General features: G+C 37.7%; 1 protein-coding gene across 10 annotated transcripts in view; it reads right to left on the reverse strand.

Annotated features, from left to right (window-relative positions):
* Nucleotides 1–5,727: 5,727 nt before the first annotated feature.
* Nucleotides 5,728–25,397, reverse strand: part of ZPLD1 (zona pellucida like domain containing 1) — a 325,851-nt gene continuing 306,181 nt past the window's right edge. For all 10 annotated transcript variants that reach the window (XM_087861649.1, XM_087861652.1, XM_045785300.2 and 7 more), the window contains 6 exons: nucleotides 23,589–23,686; nucleotides 22,168–22,248; nucleotides 13,829–14,000; nucleotides 12,466–12,574; nucleotides 6,743–6,772; nucleotides 5,728–6,312 (listed from right to left, as the gene is read on the reverse strand). In XM_087861649.1, the coding sequence (XP_087717775.1) occupies nucleotides 6,137–6,312; nucleotides 6,743–6,772; nucleotides 12,466–12,574; nucleotides 13,829–14,000; nucleotides 22,168–22,248; nucleotides 23,589–23,686 (666 nt within the window). In that variant the 3' untranslated portion in view covers nucleotides 5,728–6,136. The remainder of the gene's footprint in view (nucleotides 6,313–6,742; nucleotides 6,773–12,465; nucleotides 12,575–13,828; nucleotides 14,001–22,167; nucleotides 22,249–23,588; nucleotides 23,687–25,397) is intronic.

The raw sequence follows: 25,397 nt of genomic DNA on the forward strand, positions 1-25,397 counted from the left end.
ATATATCTAACATTCTAAGGTTGTGAGTAAATGATGACATTATTTGAGTAATATGGGCTTAAGTCAGATCCTCTGATAACCCTGGGCATATGGACACCCATAGTATACTTCCCAGACACCCTGGGAGTGTGACTGCTGGTAGTGTGACTACATGACTAAGTTCTGGCCAGTGGAATATGAAAGTGTCCTGTGGCAGCTCCCAGGAAACTTCCTTACATGTTATATGCCCTTTGCCTCTATTTTTGAACCTTTCTCTATTTTGGGTCATGGGATAAGGGCTACAGATAAAGGATGGTGGAGTGTAAAACGAGAGAAATTCTCATTACATATCCAGTGACAAACTGGAAAAAAAGCATTAAAGTTTTGATAAATCTCTTGATGAGAGAGAGTGAATCACCTTTTTTTAAAAGATTCTATTTATGTGACAGAGAGAGGGAGAGAGCACAAGCAGGGTAAGCAGCAGTCATGGGGAGAAGCAGGCTCCCCGCTGAGCAAGGAGCCTGACGTGGGACTCAATCCCAGGACCCCAGGATCATGACCTGAGCCAAAGGCAGATGCTAAACTGACGGAGCCACCCAGGCGTCCCAGTCAATCACCTTTGCTCCACGTTGTATTTCAAGAGTGAGGGCGATGCCAAGAAAAATTGTGATTTATCTCTGTAGGATTTAAGGGAGATTCTCGGGTCCCCTCTCTGTCCCCAGGAGGTATTCTGCATTATTCTCTGCCGCCTCATTTCAGCAGCAGCACAACGTATGTTAGCAAAACAATACCTTCTAAAACGCAAATCATTTCCAATTCCCAAGTGGTAAATAATTTCTAAGAAGTACTGTATTTCCTCTCAAGTAATTTTTCATTTTCATCCATTGTTCACTGCTGTAAAAAAAGAAAAAGTTACGAACTACATGCAACAGGAGAAATAGCTTAAGGACCTGTATAACTTGGAGGCAAAGTTACATGAAATTGTCAAACCACAACCCTCCCAGGATCTTCTAGTGTTAGTTGATTAGCCAAACCAGCCGGACTATTCAGTAATGGATTCTGCTTTGGGCAATGCTAATAGAGCTCTACTCTTGATGAAAACTAACCTCAAAATTTGGGCCACATTGACTTTCACTAAACCTCCATATCATGATGGCACTTCACTTTTCAACATGGAAAATGAAAGGGAAAATTGAGGTAATTACTTCGGCGATTTAAGTAAAACAGAAAACATCCAGATACCTGAGGCAAAGGGACCTGAACTATGCAGAGATAACAATCTGAGCTCCCCATTTCACTTTTTCAAGAATACAACGCATTTTACAAATGAAGTTTCCTGAGCTGATTTCCAAATCTTATGTCTAGTACCTGTAGTAGAAGGCCCCAAACCAATTTTAACCAAGGTTATTTTTCAGTTCTCCTGTGTTATTCAAATTTGTAGAGACTGATGCTATTTACCAACAAGCAATCAGGCAAGATAGTCTCACAAACATGAAAAGGTGACATGTTTATCCAGTTTCCACTTCCTTTGAGCCTCTGGAGAAGATGGGCCACCATCAGGAGAAATATGGGTAACAGCTACTAGAGATTCTCCTTTTGTCTCCCACTAGTGAACTCATTCCCACTAAGAAGGTGCCTCTCCGCCCAGCCTCCAGTACTTCCTTTGTCTCATTTGCCCCCAATATCTCTGCTTTGCTGTCTTATGTTCTTTACTGCTCTGGCCCACTGTCACTCCTGATGTCATCACTCACTATGCTCCAGGGCCAGCCCTGCAGAATGTGGGCCCATCAGTAATTTGATGCCAAGTCTTCTCCCCTGTTTCTCCTGAAGCTGTAGGATAATTTGGCATGACATTGGAGCTCATCACTGCCCACCTACTCGTGGCCCCATCTTTCTCTATTTGGTCCATGTTGTTAGCTAACATAAAAGAGGACCCTCTGCTCAAAAGTCCCTACCTTTAGACATTTAGTGGTTCAAAACCATTGCAATCATAGACTGCCAAATTTTGTAACATTTTCATTAATTCGTTCCCTTACCGTTACTGGATTGATTGGGACTTTTGGTTTTCAGAAGTGAGAGACATATGGAAGGTGTGTTTGCAAGTTACCAGCTGTGATGTTCATTTTGTAGCAACTTCACTAGATCACGGGTCCCCAGACATTTGGTCAACATTATTCTGGGTATGTCTGTGAGGTGTTTCTGGGTGACACTAACATTTGAATAAATTAGTAAAGCAGATTGCCCTACCTAATGTGGGTAGACCCCATTTAGTCATCTGAAAGTTTGGATAGATCAAAAGGGCTGAATATCTGGTGACTAGGAGAGAATTATTTCCATCTGACTGCTTTTCAACCTGGGACACTGGTTTATTCCTGTCTTTGGAATTGAACGGAAATGATAGCTCTTTCTGGTTCTTAAGCCTGCTAGCGTTCAGACTGGAAGTACACCATCAGCTTTCCTGGATCTCGGACGTTTGCACCTAGGCTAGAGCTCCCCTGGGCCTGCTGACTGCAGGTCTTGAGACTTGTTGGCCTCCGTAATTATGTAAGCGAATTCCTTATAACAAGCCTCTTTATATACAGGACATATATCCCATTAGTTCTTTTCTCCTGGAGAACCCTCACTAATACAACAGGTAGTCCTGGCATTTGTTTTGTTTACTATCCAAGTACATTCTTTTTCCAAATTACAAATTTGGATTGTTTTATATTAAATGTCTCCCCACTTGTAAATAATTGAGGAACCTCATTCTCAAAAGCAACTGATCTGTGATCAACTTGCTTTTTCCCTAATAAATATGGAATGAAAGCCAATGTGTGCTAGCCTAATAGCCTCCACAGTCATAATAGAAGGCTCTCCAACCTGTTATAATTCTCTCCTGCCAAGTGCTCAGGAATTCCTTCAAATTATGCCTCATCTCAGTTCACAAGCAAGTGTCTCCCATGGACTTCTTCTCTTGCTCTTTTCTCACTTCTAGAAGTTTACTACCTTACATTTTCCACAGCTGACAATGTCCCTTCATGAACCATCAATTCTGTGATGCTCCCAGAGCTACGTGCCAGCACGTGAAGACCCAGAGTAGTACTCATTTCTGTAAGATTAGATTCTCCCTGAGTCAGGAAAAGCTTTTTTCCTCAACTCTGTGTCACTTCCAAAACAAGGGATGACAGCCGGACCCTGGGAACTGTCATGAGAGCCTGTGAAACTCTAGGCAGAGGCTGAGCTCCTTGTCTTTCCAGTTCTGACTTTCCCCTCAAAGTTTTAAAAATTATAGACTCGGTGCTAGTCAGTGCTCAAACTCAAGGTAAAGTACACTTCTTTACCATCAACTAATCTCCTGAATATGCCTCCTGACACAGAGCTGGAACCAGGAAGCTCAATATGGAGAACAAGCTTCATCTAGCTTCAGACATCACTGCCCTTCCCTGTTGCATTAAGGAGCCTATTTTAAGGAGGAAGAGAATGTTGAGAATAGGAAGGAGAAATATCTTTAAAAACAAAAAAAGGTGACTCTTTTAAAGATATTCATTTACAATTATTTTATTAAAACAATCATCTTTTACATGTCATCAGACCTTACCCCTGAAGTGCAAAACAAAAACAAAAACAATGGTTTGAGGTATTAAAACTGAAGGAACATTTGCACATATTTTGTAAGGCTTTCACACTATAGTAACCAAAATATTCAGTGCAACTAAATACTACATATAACTGCAGGTCGATGAGAACAAAGCTGTATAAAACAAACCTGGTTTGTCTCATTATAGCTCTGATTCTCCCATTTACGGTGACAGGGTAGCAAAAAAATAATGTGAGATGTAAGTTGCTTGCAAAATGATGTGTCCATTATTCAGTTTTTAAAAGTGGTATATAGAATGTAAAAGATCAACACCGAAAAAGTAGCCATCCCCAAAGCACAAAATCAAACTGACCAACTGGTTTCAATGGTAAAGTGCATTCACAGGACTTAATCCTCAGATTAATGGCAATTCACTTAAAGTATCTGAAATAGATTTACTAGAGTATTTTAACACTATCCATGTACATATAAGGTCACATAAGTAGCATGCATGGTCCATACTTTTTTTTTTCTGTAGAATTTTTCCCTATAAAGTAGAAAATAAATTTTTAATACAGATAAAGTTCAGAAGGGATTTTGAAGTAACACAGGGAAGAGGAGGTTGGCTTTTTAAGTGTTATACTTATTAATATTGAATAAATTATCCAAAGACTTTCCAGATCCCACTTCACTTTGACCAGATCTAAACCTTGAAAGAGAAAGTTGAGGCAATCATATAGATAATTATTATAATATAAACACTTTCTTCTGATCTGCTCAGGCAAATTGGAGAAAAGGTATTTTTTGATTTTATGATTGATTTCATTATTAACCTCAGAGCACAGCTACTTCATTTGAAACAAATTTAAAATTGCATAGTGATTTGCATATCATATAGTAAATTAGGTTCTGAATAATGGGTCACAAATATTGAATAGAAATTAGTCTCTACAGCAGTTGTTACAGGTAACATGGCACTTCCAGTAGCCACACATGCTAGGTTTTGATGTTTGTCACTGAATTGTTCTATTCAGTTGTGTAGATAGGCTGAACAAAGGGAAGCTTGTTTTTTGTTTTTTTGGGATTTTTTTGTGAGAACATAAGCTGCTTAAAACTGGGCTTTTAAATTTTCTTTGCAAAACGGATATAGGACCACATACTTCTTGCAGTTTACTATATAGGAAAATGCTGTTTCTTCCATGGCAATCATGACACTTTCAAGAAGACACCTTAAAAAGTAGGGCTCCTCCAGATTCTTTGTTTACCCAGCATCAGAAATTTGTGGGAAAAAGACATTTTTTCATAGAGACTCCAATAATGTTCTGCGAAACACACTTACCGTGTTTCCTCTTTGTCATAGGAGAAAAAAAAAAAAGGAAACTAGGTTATTAAAAATCCCCATGGGAACACGACACATATGTGTGGGGACAAGGTCCTTTCTCACAGCTACGGTTTGTTTTCCCATGTAATGGCTCCCGAATGAAGAACTAGCTTTGCAGTTGCCTCACTGCCGGATGCACAGCTGCAAAAGCAGCTGAGTTGTTTACCTGGGAGCAGAGTCAACATGTGCTGATGATGCTCTCACTTGAACCAGGAGAAAACTGATCACAGCCATTTCTACCCAAATGAATAATGATCTGGGGTCACTTAGTATCCTTTTGAGGTTAATGACTATTTTTACCGTTTGCTACACAAGTAGATGCTCCAGGTTAAGATTCCTTTCCCAAGAGGTTGTTGTTTTGTTTTGTTTTTAATGAATGTCATCAGACATGGAAATCAGCCAAAAACACAGGTCATAGAATAAGTAATTAAATCTCAGGTGTCCAAATTGGCCAGTCCAATTAAAACTTATCCCCAAGCTGGAATTATCTGGAATAAAACAAAAAAGTAACTTTCATTTTAGAACCACAGATACAAATCTAAATGCCATCACATTGGGTTTTAATGCTTAGGGGGAAAAATGCAACAAATGTATTTTTTCTTTTTTTTTTTTCTTTTTCTTTTATTTTATTTTATTTTTTATTTTAATGATTTTTTATTATATTATGTTAGTCACCATACAGTACATCCCCGGTTTCCGATGTAAGGCTCGATGATTCATTAGTTGTGTATAACACCCAGTGCACCATGCAATATGTGCCCTCCTTACTACCCACCACCAGCCTATCCCATTCCCCCACCCCCCTCCCCTCTGAAGTCCTCAGTTTGTTTCTCATAGTCCATAGTCTCTCATGTTTCATTCCCCCTCAAATGTATTTTTTCTATGCCCATCTTTTATCTCTATAACAACCAATAATCAAAAGAAAATTGAAATAAAATGAAATATGACTGATCCTGTAAGATCTAAGTCCTGAATATTGTTTGCTTATTGTCATGATACCCATTGGTGCCATACAAATAGGGCTGACCACATACATAAGTGACAAGAACAATATCATCAAAATTCTTTCACTATCATCGTGCTAATGAGCTACATTGTGAAATCTATCAAACCTACAAATACCAAATGCTGGCTGGCATTCAATTTGGATGAAACACTGACCAGTCACCCAGGTATGGCCAGTGAATCCCTCTCCCAAGAGGAGGCACCTGTTACAGTCAGTCAAAGACTGGGTTTCTTATGCCATTCAACACCAAATTGGTGGGTGCCTTCCTATGTAGAAGGGCCAGTGAGCAGAGGAGAAGGGAAAAGCTCATGACTCCCAGAATGACCATTCCTGATATCAGTGCACTGGTGACGGCGTTCAGCTGGAAAGGAGGTTCATTTGGAGAACCTGCAAGCAATAAAATACACACAGTAGAAAGGTCCAATATCAGGTTTATCTCACCTTATCCCAATTTATACCTGAGAAACATCTGTCATTAGTGTCTTGTAAAGTAACAGCATGACACTGATTCATGCTGTAATCTATTTGACTATTATTCAGTCCAATAACCAAAGGATTATGTGGTTCAGAGGTCTGGTATCCCCTTGGCTGCCAGTAAAAAAAAAAAAAAAATCGTCTATAAAATGCTATAAAAATTGACCACCAGGTCACATGTGAGTTCAGAAGTCCTCAGTGAACTGTTATGTAAAATATAACAAACTTGTAAAATCAGAACTCATCATATTTACTTGTTTAGAGTTTTGCAACTCATCATCAAAAAATGCTTAAAATTTTTAAAAATCACACTTTAATTTTCAACATATATTCATTATCTTACCAAGCTGTGAATTGTTGGTTGGAGTCTCATCTGGGAGAGAAAAGAAAAAGAAAAGCGATATTATATTTCTAAATATTTCCTTATGTTTATCATAATTCTGGGATTACTTTTTACCTGCATGTGGCCTCACCTTCACTCACAAGCTCCATGGGTAAGGGAAGCATGAAAATCTTCCTCAACCATTCTGTTTTCCCATTTTCTGTTCCATGTGTCTGAGATTTTATTATCTATCCATTCTGCAAGCCCACACCCTGCCAGTGCCCTGGGCATACAAATATAATCGCAAAATATACAACATTCTTTCCTGCCAACCTTGCTTTGTCATTATCTCTTAGTCAGGTTAGTGGGGGCAGTAATTATTAACAGCTATTACATTTTTTATAGCCCTATAACCTGCCATTTGTTATTTTGTTTTAGAGAAGTATTCATTATTTAGTGCCACTCTATTTTAAGTGTTGCCAATTTGCCCATCATAATCTGCAAAAACATCATTTTAATTCCAAAAAGATAAATTCATACTTAGTAACTAAATGAAAGGAAAACATGACTCCTAATCTTGAGTTGTAGGGTTTTTTGCATCTGTTAAGATTTAAGCTGTTGATTTTTTACTTGTCCCTGGCAAACATAATAATAGACGCAATGAATGCATTCACCTGGTTTCCCAACTTGTGTTACCCATTTAGTGATTGTATAGCCATTAACCCCCGATCTTGTACAATGAGTGGATTTCATTTTTGTTCTTAAATATGTGGGTGTATATGTGTCTTTGAGTGTCCATTATCTGAACCATAAAATGTGTGCAGTTAGCTGTTTGATTTGGGAGTATAAATATTATTACAATTAACATGTGCGTAATGCCATACAGTTTACAAAGTGCTGCTTCGCATGTCATCACATTTTGTCCTCATAACAGCCATATGGTTTTGACATTATTGCTACCCCCATTTTACAGATGAAGAAACTTCCGTCTGTCACAGCCTCCATGGTGAAGTAAACATATGTTTAAATAAAAGCTCAGTTTCAGAATCCTTTTTCTAAAATAATATAAACAAGCCGAGTATGGAAAATATTTTTAGTTATAAAGATGAACAACTCGAGCTATGAAACCCCAGGATCAGTATTTGAAACAATTGATTGGGAGAACCTGGTGTGATATTTATAAGCCATCTGATGCCATTTCTTTTAAGACATATGAGTCTTGGCAGAAATGATGATTCTGCTGTTTGAGCCTGAACTACAATGCTCCGAATTAATAGAGCACTCGTTTATAGAATTCTTTAGAATGGTGCAGTGCACCACTATAGGACAAAAAAAAAGAAAAGCACAAATTTTCATTATAAGACAAGCTTAGGAAAACCCTAACCTCCAACCAATACTATTTTATAAAGACACGTGTTTCTCATGGAAATGGATGGAATGAAATGGAACTGTGATCAATTCTTCCAAAAGATTTCCAAGATAACCTACCTCACTGGAACATGGAGGAGAACATATAGTGCTCTAAAATTCCTTTTTCAAAGTTATTTTTTGTTTACAATCACACTTATTTGCTATTTATTTATTAAGACTAGAAAACTCCTTCCTCCGTGTCCCAAATTAGGTGAAAGTGCTCGGATGGGCTGCCTGCAGTATTTTTTGCATCCTGAAGTTAATTAAAGAGTCAGAATATTCCCTTCTCTCCCACATCACCACCAGCACTTCTGTAAAATCACCCCAGGCATCACTCACGAGGACGGGGCTATGGACACAGGAGGCAGACTGTCAAATGAGCCATACCAGCTACAGGTTCCAGGGCTCTGAAAACCTGCAAGCGTCCTACCTCTCGCAGATGGCTAAGATCAAAGCATGTTCTATTTGAATATTATTCGGAATTGCATAAAGGTAGAGAGAATCACTTTATCTAGTTGCTATTTCCAGTTTTCTTCAATTTCCAGTATCCTGCAATTTGGTCTAGCCCCAAAGGGGAGGTGGACATTTGCTAGGAGATTTTTTTTTCACCACACACGCTGGTTTTTTTCTCTTACACATATTCGGTCTTACCATACACATATATGCTAAAAGAAACCTTGTGGAATTAGAACAGATTGGACTACTAAACTTGGTGGACTCTTCAAAAAGCATGCAGCTAGCTGAGGACCCACAGGAGGAAAGTGATGGCAGCAATACCATGGCTGTTGGGAAGCCAGAAGCAGCAGATAAATTCTTTTTCTCTGCTTTTCTCTCATATAAGTAGCAGAAATAAATGGAAAAAGTAAACATTAACACAAAGATATATACAGAATAAATATTTTTCCTTTCATAGCACAAGCAAACTATTTTTTTTAACCTTCAATTAGCTACCTATATGGTAAAAGGGACCACATATTTCAAATTCAGAACTTCTAATATTTTTTTTTAGAGAGGGAGGGAGAAGGGACTGAAGGGCAGGTAGAGAGAGAACTTTTTTAAAAGATTTATTTTATTTGAGAGAGAGAGCAGGGGGAGGGGCAGAGGGAGGGGGGAGAATCATCAAGTGGACTCCCCACTGAGTGCAGAGTCTGACTCAGGGCTCGATCACAGGACCCGAGGATCATGATCTGAGCCAAAATCAAGTGTTGGAAGCTCAACCAACTGAGCCACCCAGGTGCTCAAGAGAGAGAGTATCTTAAGCAGGCTCCACACCCAGCGCAGAACTGACCCGGGGCTCGATCTCACAGCCCTGAGGTCATGACCAGAGCTGAAATCAAGAGTTGGAAGCCCAACTGACTGAGCCACCCAGGCACCCTGAGGATTTCCAAACGTTTTACTCTCCATTGTGTTATGTTTGTTAATAATCTATGCCCACTTTTGAACACTATGATTCCTGAGAGCAAAGACTATGGCCTGTTCTCTAGTGTATTTCCAGCTCCTAGCAGAGTGCCTGTCCCACATGGAGATTTGAATGAATTATTAACTCCCCATAAAACTCAATGACATGAGTTGAATAGCTTGGCTTGGACTTCCCCATCGGAATTTATGTAATAAAACAATTAGGTACTATTGTTTTCCAGTACTTGCAATTGTGAATTTCCAGAATTGTACCCCATGAGAAGCATTTCCATACTGAATAGTTTTAGCATGCAGGAGTGTAAAATAAGAACACTTCAGGAATTTTGAGGATTTGAAACTTTGAAGATGTGAATATTTTCCTAAATCAACCAACAAAAGGGTTTAGAATGTGAGGTAAAATAACCAGAATGTCTTTGATTTCATTAAAACAAAACAAAAGTACTGAGCTTTAACAGCTTATTAAACTTGACCTAAGTCAGATGTCTAGGGAATAGGAGTGGTTCAATGAGTAAACAGAACAAAAATTCCAAGTACCGGAGAGCTCTGAAGAGAGCAACCCAAGCCGGAAATTGGACTTGTCTATCTAAAATCGGCCATAGGACCTGGAGAGATAAATTCTAGCTGACCTAAGGTAAAAATAAAGTGAAACGGAGAAAAGAAGGTAGCCCTGGTCATTGAGCTAGACATTATGTTTACATAAGATTTTCTTGTGGATGGATATGGCTTGATTTCTGAGTTCTGTATTTATGTAGAATTTAAAATAATATTTTTTAAATTATGATACTGTAGTATCATAATATGAACATTGTTATATATGGCCGTCTACACAGTGAGGTCAACATGATTGCCCGGAAATGAGCACCATCCTATGGCTATTTATCAAAATTATAAAAAATAAATCCAGAGAGGAATGAAAGGCATCTGGAAGTTTTGAACACGATTCTTTGGGGACTTTGCCAGTGAGGAGACCGAGGTTACTAAGACAACACTACTGTGCTGGAAAATGAAGGTTATCCTTGAGGTGAAAATAGGTTAAAATTGGAAAGGAGGAAAGTCAGGCATGACATCAGAGGCATTGTGATCAAGGCATTAGCTGTCTGAGATTCGAGCACAGATACTTGGGGCGAGTGAATATGGTGTATGTGAAACTTACAAACCTGCAGGGCTATCTGGCCATGGTAGAATTAGAAACTTCGACTTGGTTAATCTTTCCTGGGATTTGGTGATCTTAAAAATGTTGGTCTTTGTAAAACCTTATCTTACACTAACAAATTAATTAAAATGTGTAATATCTAAATTTGCTTTGGCCCAGGTGAGAAGGAAGCAAGGAGGCTAATAAGGAGGAAAAGCCACCTACTCAACATGGGAGAGAGATGCCACTTTTCTCTTATACAAAACTGACTCTAGATAAGCTCCCATAGAAATAAAAATATTTTTTATTGTGCCTACCCAAAAGCATTCCTAATTATTGGCAACAAGAGTTGAGTTTCCATGCAGTATAATTCTGTGAGCTATTTCTGACAGCCAGACAGAGATAAGAATTGGGCCTTTCACAAACCACAAGCCAGTCATTTTCAAACCATTCAAAACACATACCAAACCTCAGGGAGTGTAGACTAAGTCTGAAATTTCATATTTAATGAATTTCTTCATTATTCTTAAAAACACATTAGTTTGTTTTTAAATAATGCTGTGTCTACACGAACACAGAGGAGTGAATAATTCAAGCAATTGTCTAAACTTTTTAGGCCAAAACCATATTTTGCTTAATTACCTATTTCAGGCAAAACTTTCTTTTCACTGTGGAACAAGAGGCATGGGACAAAAAGTAAAGATAATCTAACTGAAACATAATAATAGCCTTATGGCTAAGATAAAACTGAGGGAAAAATTATTAGAATATGATCCAAACCAGAATTCTGTTTTTAAGACAAATTTAGAGCTATAGAGTAAGAATCTTAAAGGCGACTTCTTCAAACCCCTCGTTTTAAAATCGAAGTAATATTCGCCCCAGAGGTGACATAAACTCCCAGGTCATGCAGCTTGTTTAGACAAAAGCTGGAGGTAGAACCGGTTTTTCTGGCTTAAGTTTGTGTTGTTTACCCTGCATGTCTGTTTTATCCCATTGATTCTGAATGTCTCTGGGTTCACACTGATAGAAATCACCACCCCTCTGGAGAGTGTGTGTGCATGTACACGCATGCGCAAATATTTGTATGTACGAGAGTGTATGTGCATAAACAGCTGTGTCTGTTAGATTCATGACCGCCGTTGAGGGCACTGGAAGGGATTGGATGTAATATTCAGGATCCTGGGAAGAAACAAATGGTACTCAAGGGGGCATTTTAAGAAAAGGTTAATAGGACTGTTTATAAAGATACAGGGAATTCACAAGAGAAAGTCAAGTTCCCTGGGTTATGGGACAGTTTCCCGTTCTGTGGAGAAAGTTGTCTGGGAGGAACTCAGTGGAATCACTTCCATCCTCTGAGAGCACCACCTACCGGCCAAACCCGACCAAACACTGGATGGTAAAGCGGGGGCGGATGCAGTTCACACAGGCCTGTCTTCAGGGGCAGAGAGCAGGGCAGGGAAAAGGGAGAGTGAAAATGTCCAGCACGGTGTGTGTGTGTGTGTGTGTGTGTGTGTGTGTGTGTGTGTGTGTGTGTGTGTGTGTGTGTGTGTGTGTTGCGCGCACGCGTGCTCTTGTGCACACAATATTGCAAAAACAATATTGCCCTTTGTGTGAAAGTTGAGTAAACAGGAAACTACTGTGAAATTAAAGTCGCTTAGCAGTTTATCTTGCTTCACAGTTAATTAGTGCTGTTTAGAAACCACTTTGAGTTCTCCTTAGAAGCCAAGTAATAAGTCATTTTGGAACAATCTATTACTACACACAAAAGGAGGAACGTTCCTACCACTCCGAGTAATGATGGGACCAGCAGAGAGGACGGCGTTTCCGGACGTGCTCTGGGGGCTCCAAGTGGTCCTCCTCCCTGCATCTCTCCTTTCTCGGTGGCCGCAAATCTGAGGTGTTAATGAAAACAAATGAAATTCCACACGAGCACAAAATTGGTTCTTTATGGCCATTTGGAAAGCAGATTCTTTTGGAAGAGATACCACATGTTTAATTTTATTCATTTACTTCTGTGCCTTTATTTAATTACTTTGCATCTAACTGCTACAGTGTTTCTTATTCTGGCTTGGGCCACATTTCTTATTTCCTCCCGTTATAATTGTGCTTTGCCTCATTAATTTACATAGCTCAGTGGTTCTCCTGAAAAAGAGCTGTGTTTATCAAACTTTTCTACTTCTATTTCTCTCAAGCCTTTAATAAATCTTTTCCTGAAATGTTGGTGAGCGCAGAGTCAAGGTAATGTGGCCTCGCCATTTAACCCCATCTGATAGAACTAGTTAGGACTAAAGTAATCAATTGTTGTGAAGAAATGCATGGATTTGAGCATAAATAAAAACGTATTAAAGCTATTTCAAATTTTAAAATGTGCCTTCATTTTTCTCAGGTTAATATTGATGTGACCTAAGGGGGCCTATCAGAAACAGATATCTTTTTTATTCACTAGTAAATGGATCAGTATTTTAATGATGGCTGTATGCAATTCAGATCCACACCTATTTTATAACTTCTAACTTGTAATCCAAGGGATTCCTGGGCTATCAGTCCCAAATTTACCTTTCTCGTGCCAGCCCTGCCCCCTCCCTAGGTTTTCCAATCATCTTCTACTCTGTCCCATCACCTTACTGAAAGTCTGGTAGTTCCCTGGTGACTCCGTCTTACGTGTCTGTGAATTTGGTCAACCTGGCATGGGGTGTCTCTCACACTCTTGATTTTGTCCCTTTGGGGTTCATCCATCTTCAAAGTCACACCCCAGGTTTCACGTCTTCCATCAAACCTCCCAATCTCTCTCGTTCTAGCTCTCTCACAATGGCGAATACTGCCTCTTACTACAACCCATACATGTGTCTGCCTTTGTACCATAACATTTTTGTCTTCTTTTCTTCCATGACTGTCTCATGGTCCTCAAAGATCAGGTAAATGAGTTCAGAACTTATGCACACATGTCTGTATTCCCAGTATTATGCTTGGCACAAAGCAGGCATTCAATAGATCTTTAATGCATGAATAAATAAATAAACCCAACTTCAAACTGTTTAGCCCGATTGATGCATATCCACTTTCTATATAGAAATTAGTTCCTAACGCTGGACACCCTTTCAGCTTAGATCAATTTGACAATTTAAAATAAAGTTGCAAAAACATACAGGCATAAGGAAGGGGCAGTCATCAGCTCTGCAGAGCTTGGTAACACAGTGCAGGAAGACAGTGGACATTTTCTGATTCTTGTGTTTCACAAATCGGAACACTTCAAAGGAAAACCGGCCCTGCTGGCTTCTGCCATTTTCAATGACGGTGGTCTGAGGATCCTTGTCACAGCTACATTTTAGGGAATATGAAAACAGGATGTTACTGGAGATTACCAGCCCACTGGAAATTGTAAACTAATTTCTGTAGTATTAAAAGCTAACAAAATCATACCATGTTACAGATATTTAATAAAAGCATAAGCTAACTCAACAAATATGACAAGAATGACCTAGATCGTAAAGTTTAAACAGATCCATTTCTGATTATAGTAGTACCATCAAATTTCAGAGGGATTATACTTTCATAAGATTCAAAAATCCAAACAGTATAAAATATATGTAGTGAAAAGTCTCCCTCCCATCGTTGCCCTTGTCCACACCATTCCACATCCACATGCAAATCTCCAGAGGTTGACCTCATTTGCTACTGCATCCCCAGGGTGTGTGTGTGTGTGTGTGTGTGTGTGTGTGTGTGTGTGCGTATATGTATATATTTATATAGACAGCTTTTATATATAGAGAGAGAAGCTAAAGCAATGAATTCTTATTGTTTCCTCCTTCTTAAAACAATAGCGCACTATCTACATTGTTTGGTATCTTGCCTTTTTAAAAATTTAGCAAGGTGTTTTAGGGATCTTTCCATATGAATGTTTAGCAAGCCGCCTCATTCTTTCTGCTCACCGTATAGAATTCCGTCACCCACGTGCACCAGAGTTTACTTAATCAGGTCCTTATTCACATACCTTTGCATTGTTTTGAATCTTCTGCTTTTTACAAAGTGATAATGAGTAGCCTTATAATACTTTATTTTGAACATGTGCAGAATTATCTGTACAATATATCTGTAGAATCATTTAATCGATTTTGCCACCTTGCCCTCTATAAATATTGTTACATTTTGTACTCCCCCTGTAACGTATGAAAAAATCCTTATTTGCCCCAGAGCTACACCAGAAAGTGTATGGGGAAAAAATCTGGATTGTTCACTATTGGGTAGGAAAAATAAGCTGTCACCATACAATTTTAATTTGCATTTTTGTCAGTGGAAATGACTACGTGCATCTGTTCATATACTTTAGAGCTATCTGTATTTCTTTATCTGGAAATTGTTTGTGTCCTTTGCCCAAATTTCTATTTTGTTGTTGGCTTTTTCTTTCTGATTCCTACAAGTTCCTTATGTCCTAGGAACACTAGTTCCTTGTTTGTTATATACGTTGCAAATTGTTTTGCTTTGTTGCTTAGCTTTGGACATTTCTTGTGTGTGCTTGTGTGTCTGTGCTCATACATACACAGGAGCTTTATATTTATGTTAAATTTTCAATAATTTATTGTATGGCTTTTAGTAAGTCATATCTTGTTTCATTGTGCTTTACTTTATTGTGCTTGCAGAGATTGTGGTTTTTACAAATTGAAGGTTCGTGGCAACCCTGCCTCGAGCAAGTCTAGTGGCGCCATTTTTCCAACAGCATTTGCTCCTTTCCTGTGTCTGTGTCACATCTTGATAATTCTCACCGTATTTCAAACTTTTTCATTATTATATTTGTTACGGTGATCTGTGATCAGTGATCTTTAATGTTACTATTGTAATTTGCCCCCTCAACTATGCCTCCATAAGACAGTGATTTTAACTGATAAATGTGTGTTCTGACTGTTCGACTGACCAGATGTTCCCCCATCTCTCTCCCTCTCCTCAGGCCTCTCTATTCCCTGAGATGCAATATTATTGAAATCAGGCCATTTAATAGCCCTACAATGGCCTCTAATTGTTCAAGTGAAAAGAAAACTCACACATCTCTCATTTTAAATCAAAAGCTAGAAATGATTAAGCTTAGTGAGGAAGGCATGTTGAAAGCTGAGACAGGCTGAGAGCAAGGCCCCTGTGCCAAACAGTTAGGCAAGTTATGAAGGCAAAGGAAAACTTCTTGAAGGAAATGAAAAGTGCTACTCCAGTGGACACATGAATGATAAGAAAGTGAAACAACCTTATCGTTGATAAGAAAGTTTTAGCGGTCTGGAGAGCAGATCGAACTAGCCACAAGCTTCCCTTGAGCCAAAAGCTAATCCAGAACAAAGCCGTAATCTGTTCAATTCTATGAAGGCTGAGGGAGGTGAGGAAGCTGCAGAAGAAAAGTTTGAAAGTGACAGAGGTTGGTTCGCGAGTTAAAGAAGGAAGCCATCTCCGGAACCTCAGAGTAGGTGAGCAGCGAGTGCTGACATGGAAGCTGCGGCAAACCACCCAGCGAGTTCACACAACGTCCATTCTGCAGCCCCAGGACCAAGGAGTAATTCTGACTTCAAGTCTTATTATTTAAGAAATACATTTTGGGGGACGCCTGGGTGGCGCAGTCGTTAGGCGGCTGCCTTCGGCTCAGGGCGTGATCCTGGCGTTCTGGGATCGAGTCCCACATCGGGCTCCTCTGCTGGGAGCCTGCTTCTTCCTCTCCCACTCCCCCTGCTTGTGTTCCCTCTCTCGCTGGCTGTCTCTCTGTCACATAAATAAATAAAAAATCTTTAAAAAAAAAAGAAAGAAATACATTTTGTAAGGCTATAGGTGCCATAGACAGTGATTCTTTCAACGGATCTGGGCAAAGTCAAAATGGCGGAAAGGATTCACCATTCTAGATGCCATTAAGAAGGTCAAAATATCAAAGGACTGGACTTTGGAAGAAGTTGATTCCAACCCTCATGGATGACTTGGAGGGTTCAAGACTTCTATGGAGGAAGTAACTGCAGACGTGGTGAAAATAGCAAGAGAACTAGAAATTAGAAGTGGGGCCTGAGGGTGTGACTGAATTACTGCAATCCCACGATAAAACTTATTAACACCTGAGGAGCTGGAATCTACTCCCGGTGAAGATGCTGTGATGATTATTGAAATGATAACAAAGGGTTTCATATAAACTGAGTTGTTAAAACAGCAGGGTTTGAGATGATGGACTCCAGTTTTCAAAGAAGTTCTACTGTGGGTGACATGTGGGTAAAATCAAATAGCACTGCGTACTACAGAGAAATCATTTGTGAAAGGAACAGTCAACCAATGTGGTAAACTTCACTGTTGTCTTATTTTAAGAAATGGCCACAGCCATCCAGCCTTCAGCAACCACACACTGGCCAGTCGGCAGCCATCAATACTGACGCAAGACCTTGCACCAGCAAACAGATGACAACTCACTGAAAGCTCAGATGATGGTTAGCCTTTTTTTAGCAATAAAGTATATTTTAATGAAGGTATGTACATTGTTTTTTAGGTACAATGCTATTGCACATTTAATAGACTCCAGTATAATTTATATACTGTATACTATAGTATATTTCCAGTGGCCTGGAACCAAACCCACAATATCTCCAAGGTATGTCTGTATTTGGACCCAAGATAGATCATTGTTATTCCAACGTTTTAAAAATATTTCTTTTTTTTTTAAGATTTTTTACTTATTTATTTGACAGAGAGACAGCCAACGAGAGAGGGGACACAAGCAGGAGGAGTGGGAGAGGAAGAAGCAGGCTCCCAGCGGAGGAGCCCGATGTGGGGCTTGATTCCAGGAGCCTGAGCTGAAGGCAGACGTGTAGTGACTGAGCCACCCAGGCGCCACTTAAAAATATTTCTTAGGTTAATATGGTTTCTTCTGCCACTTTTAAAGCTGTATTTTTTTGCATTTAAATTAATAATCTATGTAAAATTTATTACTGTTTATTAAAGGAACTATAGATCCAGGACAATATTTTCATCATGGATATACACTGCCCAACACTATTTTTTTAAAATCCCTGTTTATCCTACTGATTTGTGATATCATAGTCTATCATATCATAAATACCCATATGCTTTGGACCTATTTCTCAACTCACTATTCTAATTTTTGTCTACGTGGCTTATCTTGCATAATACCACATTCCTTTAATTACTTTAGAACTATTATTAAGTATAATATCTGGGAGGGCCATTTGCTGTTTTGGGATATTTTGTGGATCTGTTAATCCCTTATCTTGATTAGGTTAACTAGTGATTCTCTATTTGTTTTTTTCAAAGAATTTTATTTATTGCAAAATTTTGGTTCATATTTCCCATTCTGACCCAAGTATTCTTTAAGTGTTTTAAACTTCTAAGTAGTGGTGACTTTCTGTTTTCATATTGTTAAGCATTGCCGGCTATTAATATATAGCTCCCATGGGGCGCCTGGATGGCACAGTGGTTAAGCGTCTGCCTTCGGCTCAGGGCGTGATCCCGGTGTTATGGGATCGAGCCCCACATCAGGCTCCTCTGCTATGAGCCTGCTTCTTCCTCTCTCACTCCCCCTGCTTGTGTTCTCTCTCTTGCTGGCTGTCTCTATCTCTGTCAAATAAATAAATAAAATCTTTTAAAAATATATATATAGGTCCCTGACTATGTCATTCAGATCTTCTACGCCCTTACTTAATTGTTGGCTACCAGATCTGAGTTTCCTTAGAGAGGGGAATTAAAGTCTCCAATTTTTATTATATTTCTATGTCTTTTTATAGTTCTCCTTGTTTTCACTTGATGAAACCTTTGATTTCATCCAGGACATCCTTTCTTTATGTTGATGTAAGTCTTCTTTCAATTTAGGAAAGTATTCCTGGAATGTATTTTTAATTACTTGTTCTATTCTATTATTTTGGATTCTGTGTGGGGAAGTAGGAATTCCAATTTGTGTACTGGACATGTAGTGGATTCCCTTGGCCTACCTTTTATTTCTAATTCTTCTGCTCTAATCCTTTTTATCTTTTCCTTTATATTTGTTTCTTTTTATTTGCATCCTCCTTGTTTTGTTTTTTCTGTCCCATACTGTGCTTTCTGCTGTGTCTGTTCTCCCTGGAACACCTAATTGTGTCTTCCTCCTGTTTTACAGAAATGTTTCTGTAACACAGTTTTTTCCTATTCCATCTTAAATTCTTCCAGTTCCTCTTTGTCATTCTTTTTTTTTTTTTTTTTTTTTTTTTTACCTTTTTGACCTCCTTCACTCATTTCTCTCACCCCCAAGTCTCTGTGTCTGGCAACCACTAATCTGTTCTCTATATCTATGGTATCTATGAGGGTTTTTTTCCCCCATATGATATTCATTCACAGTTTCTTTATCCATTCATCTATCAATGGACACTTAGGTTGTTTCCATGTTTTGGCTATTGTAAATAATGCTGCAATGAACATGGAGGAGCATATATCTTTTTGAGTTAGTGTTTTCATTTTCTTGCATAAGTACCCAGTAATGGAATTGCTGGATCAAATGGTAATTCTATTTTAAACTTTTTGAGGAACTCCATTGTGTTTTCCATGGTGGCTGTACCAATTTGCATTTCCACCAACAGTGCACAAAGTTTCCCGTAGCCATTCTAACAGGTGTGAAGTAATATCTCTATTATAGTATTGGTTTGCATTTCCTTGGTGATGGATGGTGTTGAACATCTTTTGAGGGACCAGTTGGCCATCTCTATGTCTTCTTTGGAAAATATCTATTCATATCTTCTGCCCATTTTTCAATGAATTTTTTTTTTTGCTGTTGAGTTATAGGAGTTCTTTATATATTTTATTTTTTAAAGATTTATTTGTTTATTTGAGGGGGGAGGGACAGAGGAAGACAGAGAGAGAGAATCTCAAGCAGACTCCCCACTGAGCACAGAGCCCAATGCAAGGGTCAATCTCGCGACCCTGAGATCATGGCCTGAGCTGAAATCGAGAATTGGACACTTAAACAAGTGAGTCACCCAGGTGTTTCTTTATATGTTTTAGATATTAGCCTCTCATCAGATATATGTTTTGTAAATATTTTCTCCTATTCTCCTATTCAGTAGATTGCCTTTTCATTTTGTTGATGATTTCCTTTGCTGTGCAGAATATTTTAGCTTGATATAATCCCATTTAATTTTGCTTTTGTTGCTTTATGGTTATTTTTTAATAAAAATTTAATGTTGCAATGTTTAATTGCAAATCTTATCTGTTTCATAGCAACCTTTTCCAGTGAGTTTAATTTATCTTTAAATGTTTTTTTCTCAGCTATTTTTTACATTTTTCACATAGTACATTGGAACATAGTAAGCAGTATCTTCATAGCTTACCATTCACATTTGAAAGAGTTGGATTTCCCTAGACCTGTCATTTTCTGAGGACTCTTTGGGCAATGTGGAACAGTTATGACCTTCCTTGAGGATTTCCTCAACTCAAAGCTCTCCCACCTTTGTTTTACAGGGACAGACAAGTTTCCATTGAATGTGCCATGATGGTGTAGTTGAGTTTCCCTATCTCTCTGAACCGAAAGATGTTAAAGAATTCTACTATCAGTTCCATGATCCTCAGCTTCATTCACGAACCTTCCACCAAGGAAGGCCCTTGTCTTCCCAGGTGAATCCTTCACTTTTTAGAAGGTGTACTTTTCCTGGCACTTTCTGAGATCTGCTACTTCTGAGGCTCTGGTCATTCTCTATCCTTTCATTCCCCACATTCTCCAGGGCTGTTGGCTTGTTAGGTTTCAGCCCTGTTCCTAGCAACTCCCACTCAGCGTTGTGCTCTCTCCTTCTGGGTGTGCATCTCTCCTGGCTGCTTCTGAAATCTGCCACTACCAGGACCCCTCAGCATTGACTTTTCTTCCCTGCTTCTCCTGCCACTTCTCCCCCACTGCCTCCTGCAGGCCTCCCTCTGCACCATTTGCTGTTGATCTTAATTATTTTTGGCAACAAGAACACATATTTGGGGATTTCTCAGTATTCTTTTTCACCTACTTTCACTGATACTGACATTTGAGAAACTCATTTAGTTACTCATTTCACTCTCTATAGTTCTAATAAGGACACCAAAGAGATTCAGCCCTAAACCATAGTCATACTAGAAGTCTGATGATCATATTCCAGATTATCAGTATGTGATCATTATAGAAATTTTGGAAAAAAAGAACAAAGTCAAAACAAAATGATTCACCATGCACAAATCCTACCATGCATAAATAACCACTGTCAGCCTGTTGATGTATTTCCTTACGGTCTTTTCTATCATGTATTATACAAATGAGGTTCGTCATACATACAATTTCATATACTGATTCTTTCACTTCATATTTCAAATCATTTAAAGAATCACATATTTCCAAGGGTAAAAATACCAAGAAGACAGAAAGGTAGAAGATCAAATAGAACCAATCTTTCTTTTCTTGTTTTATAAATAATTTTATATAATTTAGTGCCTGTGTGAACTCCCAAATTACTAGTTCTCCATAATTCACCTAGCCATTTCCACATTGCTGAACATCCAGTTTGCTCCCAAGTTTTACTTTTTAAATATCACTGATAGACCAGGAAATCATAAATATTTTAGAATATGCTTCCAAATTTGTGGATGTAGCATCAAACAATATGGAATCTTTTAAAGCTTTTGATACATTATAACATTTTTTTCCCAAAAATGTTGCCCAAATTAACACTTCCAGCAATAGGATATTAGAGTGTCAGTTTAACCTAGCCTCTGACCATCATCTTAACCTTGATTAGCCAATAAAACGTATTCTTTCGGTTTCCCATCATATTGCTCCCATCATGTGTCAATAGGCAGCAGTGATCTGAGCCAACTGCATTTTATAAGCATGATTAGAAGCCATTGCTTGACTCTCAAGTCGGCTCTGCTGTCAGATAAAAATGCTGAAAGGAAACCAGGATGATTGAATGTTTTTATGATCAATGTCCCCTTTCCCCAAATGTAGATTACATTCACTCTATCATTGTCTATTGGGGAATGAAGTTGAAGTTATTGGCTCTGATAAAAAAGGAGTAGTAGGCTATATCATACTTTCATATTAAATACTGATAAATGAAGAAAAGCATTTTGGGGTCTAAATTATCTAGACCATTACTTTATTTTTACTCTCCCTGACAGACGATGAGACTGCCTAGCTGCGAATAAATAGTACCTCCCACTGCCTTTCTCTGATTGCCAATAATATCCTAACCATGCTTTTTCTAAGACAGTGAAATATTCCCATATGTCCTAAACATGAATAAAACATCTTTGATGGACCTAACTTACTTGCAATTCTCATTCAACAATAGCTTTATCAGCATTTTGTGTTGAAAACTTTTCTCAACTTTTATAGTTCCAGCTTTGTAAGGACTAAAAGCCCACAATGTAGGAGTTTAAATTTAAAAGCTATAGAAGTGCCCTACAATTTGTTTATCTAACTTGGAGTTTTCATTTCAATTATCTACAATTGGTACTTTGCTATCAATATAAGACTTACCTAAGGAAGAGATCATATCGAATATCATCGTTTGGGTTCCCTGATGGGGTTGTGTAGCAATAATCCATTAAGACATTCCATCTGTAGAAAGAGGTAAGCATAATCCAGAGTCAGAATCTCCTTTCGGGTATTAGTTACTAATTCAAGGGCAATAAACATTGACAAATGTTTTAGCCCCACCAGATAGGACTATATTTTTATTAGTTATTTCAGAAGTTTCTTGTTTTAAAATGTTCTCTTAGCTCAAGGTGTTTAAAAATCTGAAGCAAATTGCCATTCTACGTCAAGTGGGGTTAAGGCTAATATCACTCACACACAAAAATTATGTACAAGACAGCTTTTCAAAGTCTGAAGAAACAAAATTCAAAAGTGAGCTATGGAGATGTTTCTATGTTCACTATGAACAACAGCCTTTTGTTTCCAGAAGTTACTATCTCTAACAAATGACAGAAGATATTATCATATCACATACAGGAAGGAGTTTGGTGCATAAATTATACACTGAAAATTATGCCAGAATCAGTGGTGGTGAGAGTGGGAGTCTATGATAGATACTGTTTAAGGTAAAAGAAAACCATGAGGCAAATAAACAGCCTTCCTCCACAAGATTTATACATTATTTCATTCCAACTCTGGTGTTATAAAAATGTCTAGTATGGGAAGTAAATGGCAATAATATTTTTAAATCCTGTATTTGATCCGATAATTTTAAAGAATCATATATATCCAAGAATAGCAATACTAAGAAGAAAGAAAAGGAGAAGGTAAAGAAGAACTAAATTTCCAGGGTATACTGGAGAATACTCTTCAGGATGCAAAGTTTATGTAATAATATGTGATTGGATCTTTATAATAATATTGGATTGGGTCTTCAGCTTTTGAATTCCCTTTCAATTTTGATCATCCTGGATTATCTAAAACGTGATCGTATGAAACTTGATCATATGAAACTTGATCAATTTGGGGTTTCTTACAGAGATGTTTCTGAGGATCATTTCATATAATTTTGGCCCAGATCATTATGGGAAGAGTTCTCTTGTTTTTTAATAAATTTGTATTGAATGGTAACATACACATAGAAAAGCACACAGATCATCAGTGTTCACAAAATGACTGCATCTGATTCATCATCTTTCAGATGAAAGACTAGAACATTGTGGTATCCCAGAAGATCTGCCCGTTCCTCTTCCAGTAATTCTCCCTCCTTCTTTATGGGAAGACTTGTTATTTTCCAATTAATGACACAAAATAAGTGTCACCCCTTAATCTTTGTAATTTATTATTTCTATTTATTAGCATTCCTAAATGGTGTGGCAATGACAGTATTTTTTAAATTAAAAATGAATGAGCTAACTTTATGATTCATGAGGCTTTATGTGGTCAAAATGTTTTAACCAACAGAAAAAAGACTTTGAAAATACCTGCCATCCAGATTAGTGGCTTGTACAGCTGCAAATACTTTGGTTTTCAAAGGTAATCCTATACTCGGGATAATTAACTGCTGACTGTAGGTTGAATCCTAATGATGAAAAAAATAAGCAATTAATCTGTCATTGTCCTTCAAACAGCACATTTACCACTTAAAACAACAATGTCATATTAAAAACGGGGCAAATCAACATAAATATAGAGAATCAACCCCAAAAAGGACCTACTTAATTGTCTAGTTTCTCAGCAGAACTGTTCTTAAACTATAACCAAGTAACAAATTCATTTCCACCCATACATCTTTTTCTTTCCATAGCTTATCATATATAATTGTTAATGTTCTGTGTATTTAAATTGCATTCAATAGTTAATAGTCAGCGGTTAATACTTAATTTGTTTAATAATCTATTGTCAATATAGAGTTTATTTAATACTTCATTTACATAAGCTACATCTACTTCAGTTTAAGCCCTTTGCCATTGGAGTTGTAGGTCTTTATGCTCTTGATAATCTCTCATTTGCCCAAAATCACTTCTCTGGTAATTTGAAGGTACCACAATGTATTTGAAAACCAAAAAAGAGACCAACGTGTCCTCTAAGTTGCCAAAATGCATGCCACGGAGTTCCTTCACTGAATTCCTTGGCAGTTACTTATAGAAGCGTGTCTCAAGACTTCACTTCTACCTTTTTACCCTTATTTTATAACAATTCTCAAGAGCTTATTTATATTTCTCCCCAATTTACAGTATTTAAGCAATAGGTTAGAAATTGAGAAGTGACAGCTTTAATTTGATAATAAAGAAAAAACAGAAAAAAATGTAGGATGCAAAAAAAAAAAGAAGAAAAGAACTTCTAAAAATGTTGTCAAATCATTTAGCATGCAAGCAAATTGTTTCCCCCAAATTTAGTAATCCTGAACATAGTGATATTTTGCAGCAAAGGAAAAATGTTAATGTTCATTATGAAATTTCAAAGATATCAAGCAAAGGCAAAATACAGAGCATATTCTGTTTAAGAAGGCCAGGAAAGAAAGCAACAGATTTTGAATTTTCGAAATTATAAATTTTTAAAATTATGGTTTGGACACTTTACTTTTGAAAAAGTTGCACTAGTATGGAACATTTCATTCCCAACTAAAGTCAGATAAATGAGAGATTATATGCTGTACTTATTTTCTATATTTCTGTGATAAATGCTAATAGCTCCTCCAGCCATTTCTAATAGGTAGTATTTTTATTTATCCTTCTGGCTCCCTTTGCAAACTTCTCCAAGTATTCCATCCACACTTCATTAAATATACAGATCTCATACTTGCATCAGTAGGGCATCAGCAAGAACCAGAAGAATGTTTACTTTTTTATAAGTATCATACTGCTAAGTCATTTGCCAATGATGTGACTCAGCTGTGCTTTAATCATGAATCATCACATTTTTCCTCCTAAAATTGCTTCTAAAGGTATTTTTTACCTTGTTTTGTATAGCTGCTTTTTTATTTTTGTTAGCACAATATTGTCCCTAAAGTCAATTATATTTATGTTAGATTTTTTCTTCAACTTTTAAGAAACATTCATAATTACTATAGTACTATTTCAGATTTACTCTTTCTGTATTTGCTCGGAAGACACTAATATTTAGGTACAATTCAAATTCGCAAAGTCATCTTCACTTTCCATTTCCACAGGGGAGAAAACCGATACATTTATATTACACAAAAATAAGGCCACAGTTCAACTTGAAATAATCCACATATATGGAAATCACATAGTCAATAAAAGTCATCCTTTTTTATAAATAACATTTTC

Source organism: Ursus americanus, chromosome 4, assembly GCF_024610735.1.
Source record: "Ursus americanus isolate L20-20 chromosome 4, mUrsAme1.1.p, whole genome shotgun sequence".
Lineage (NCBI taxonomy): Eukaryota > Metazoa > Chordata > Mammalia > Carnivora > Ursidae > Ursus > Ursus americanus.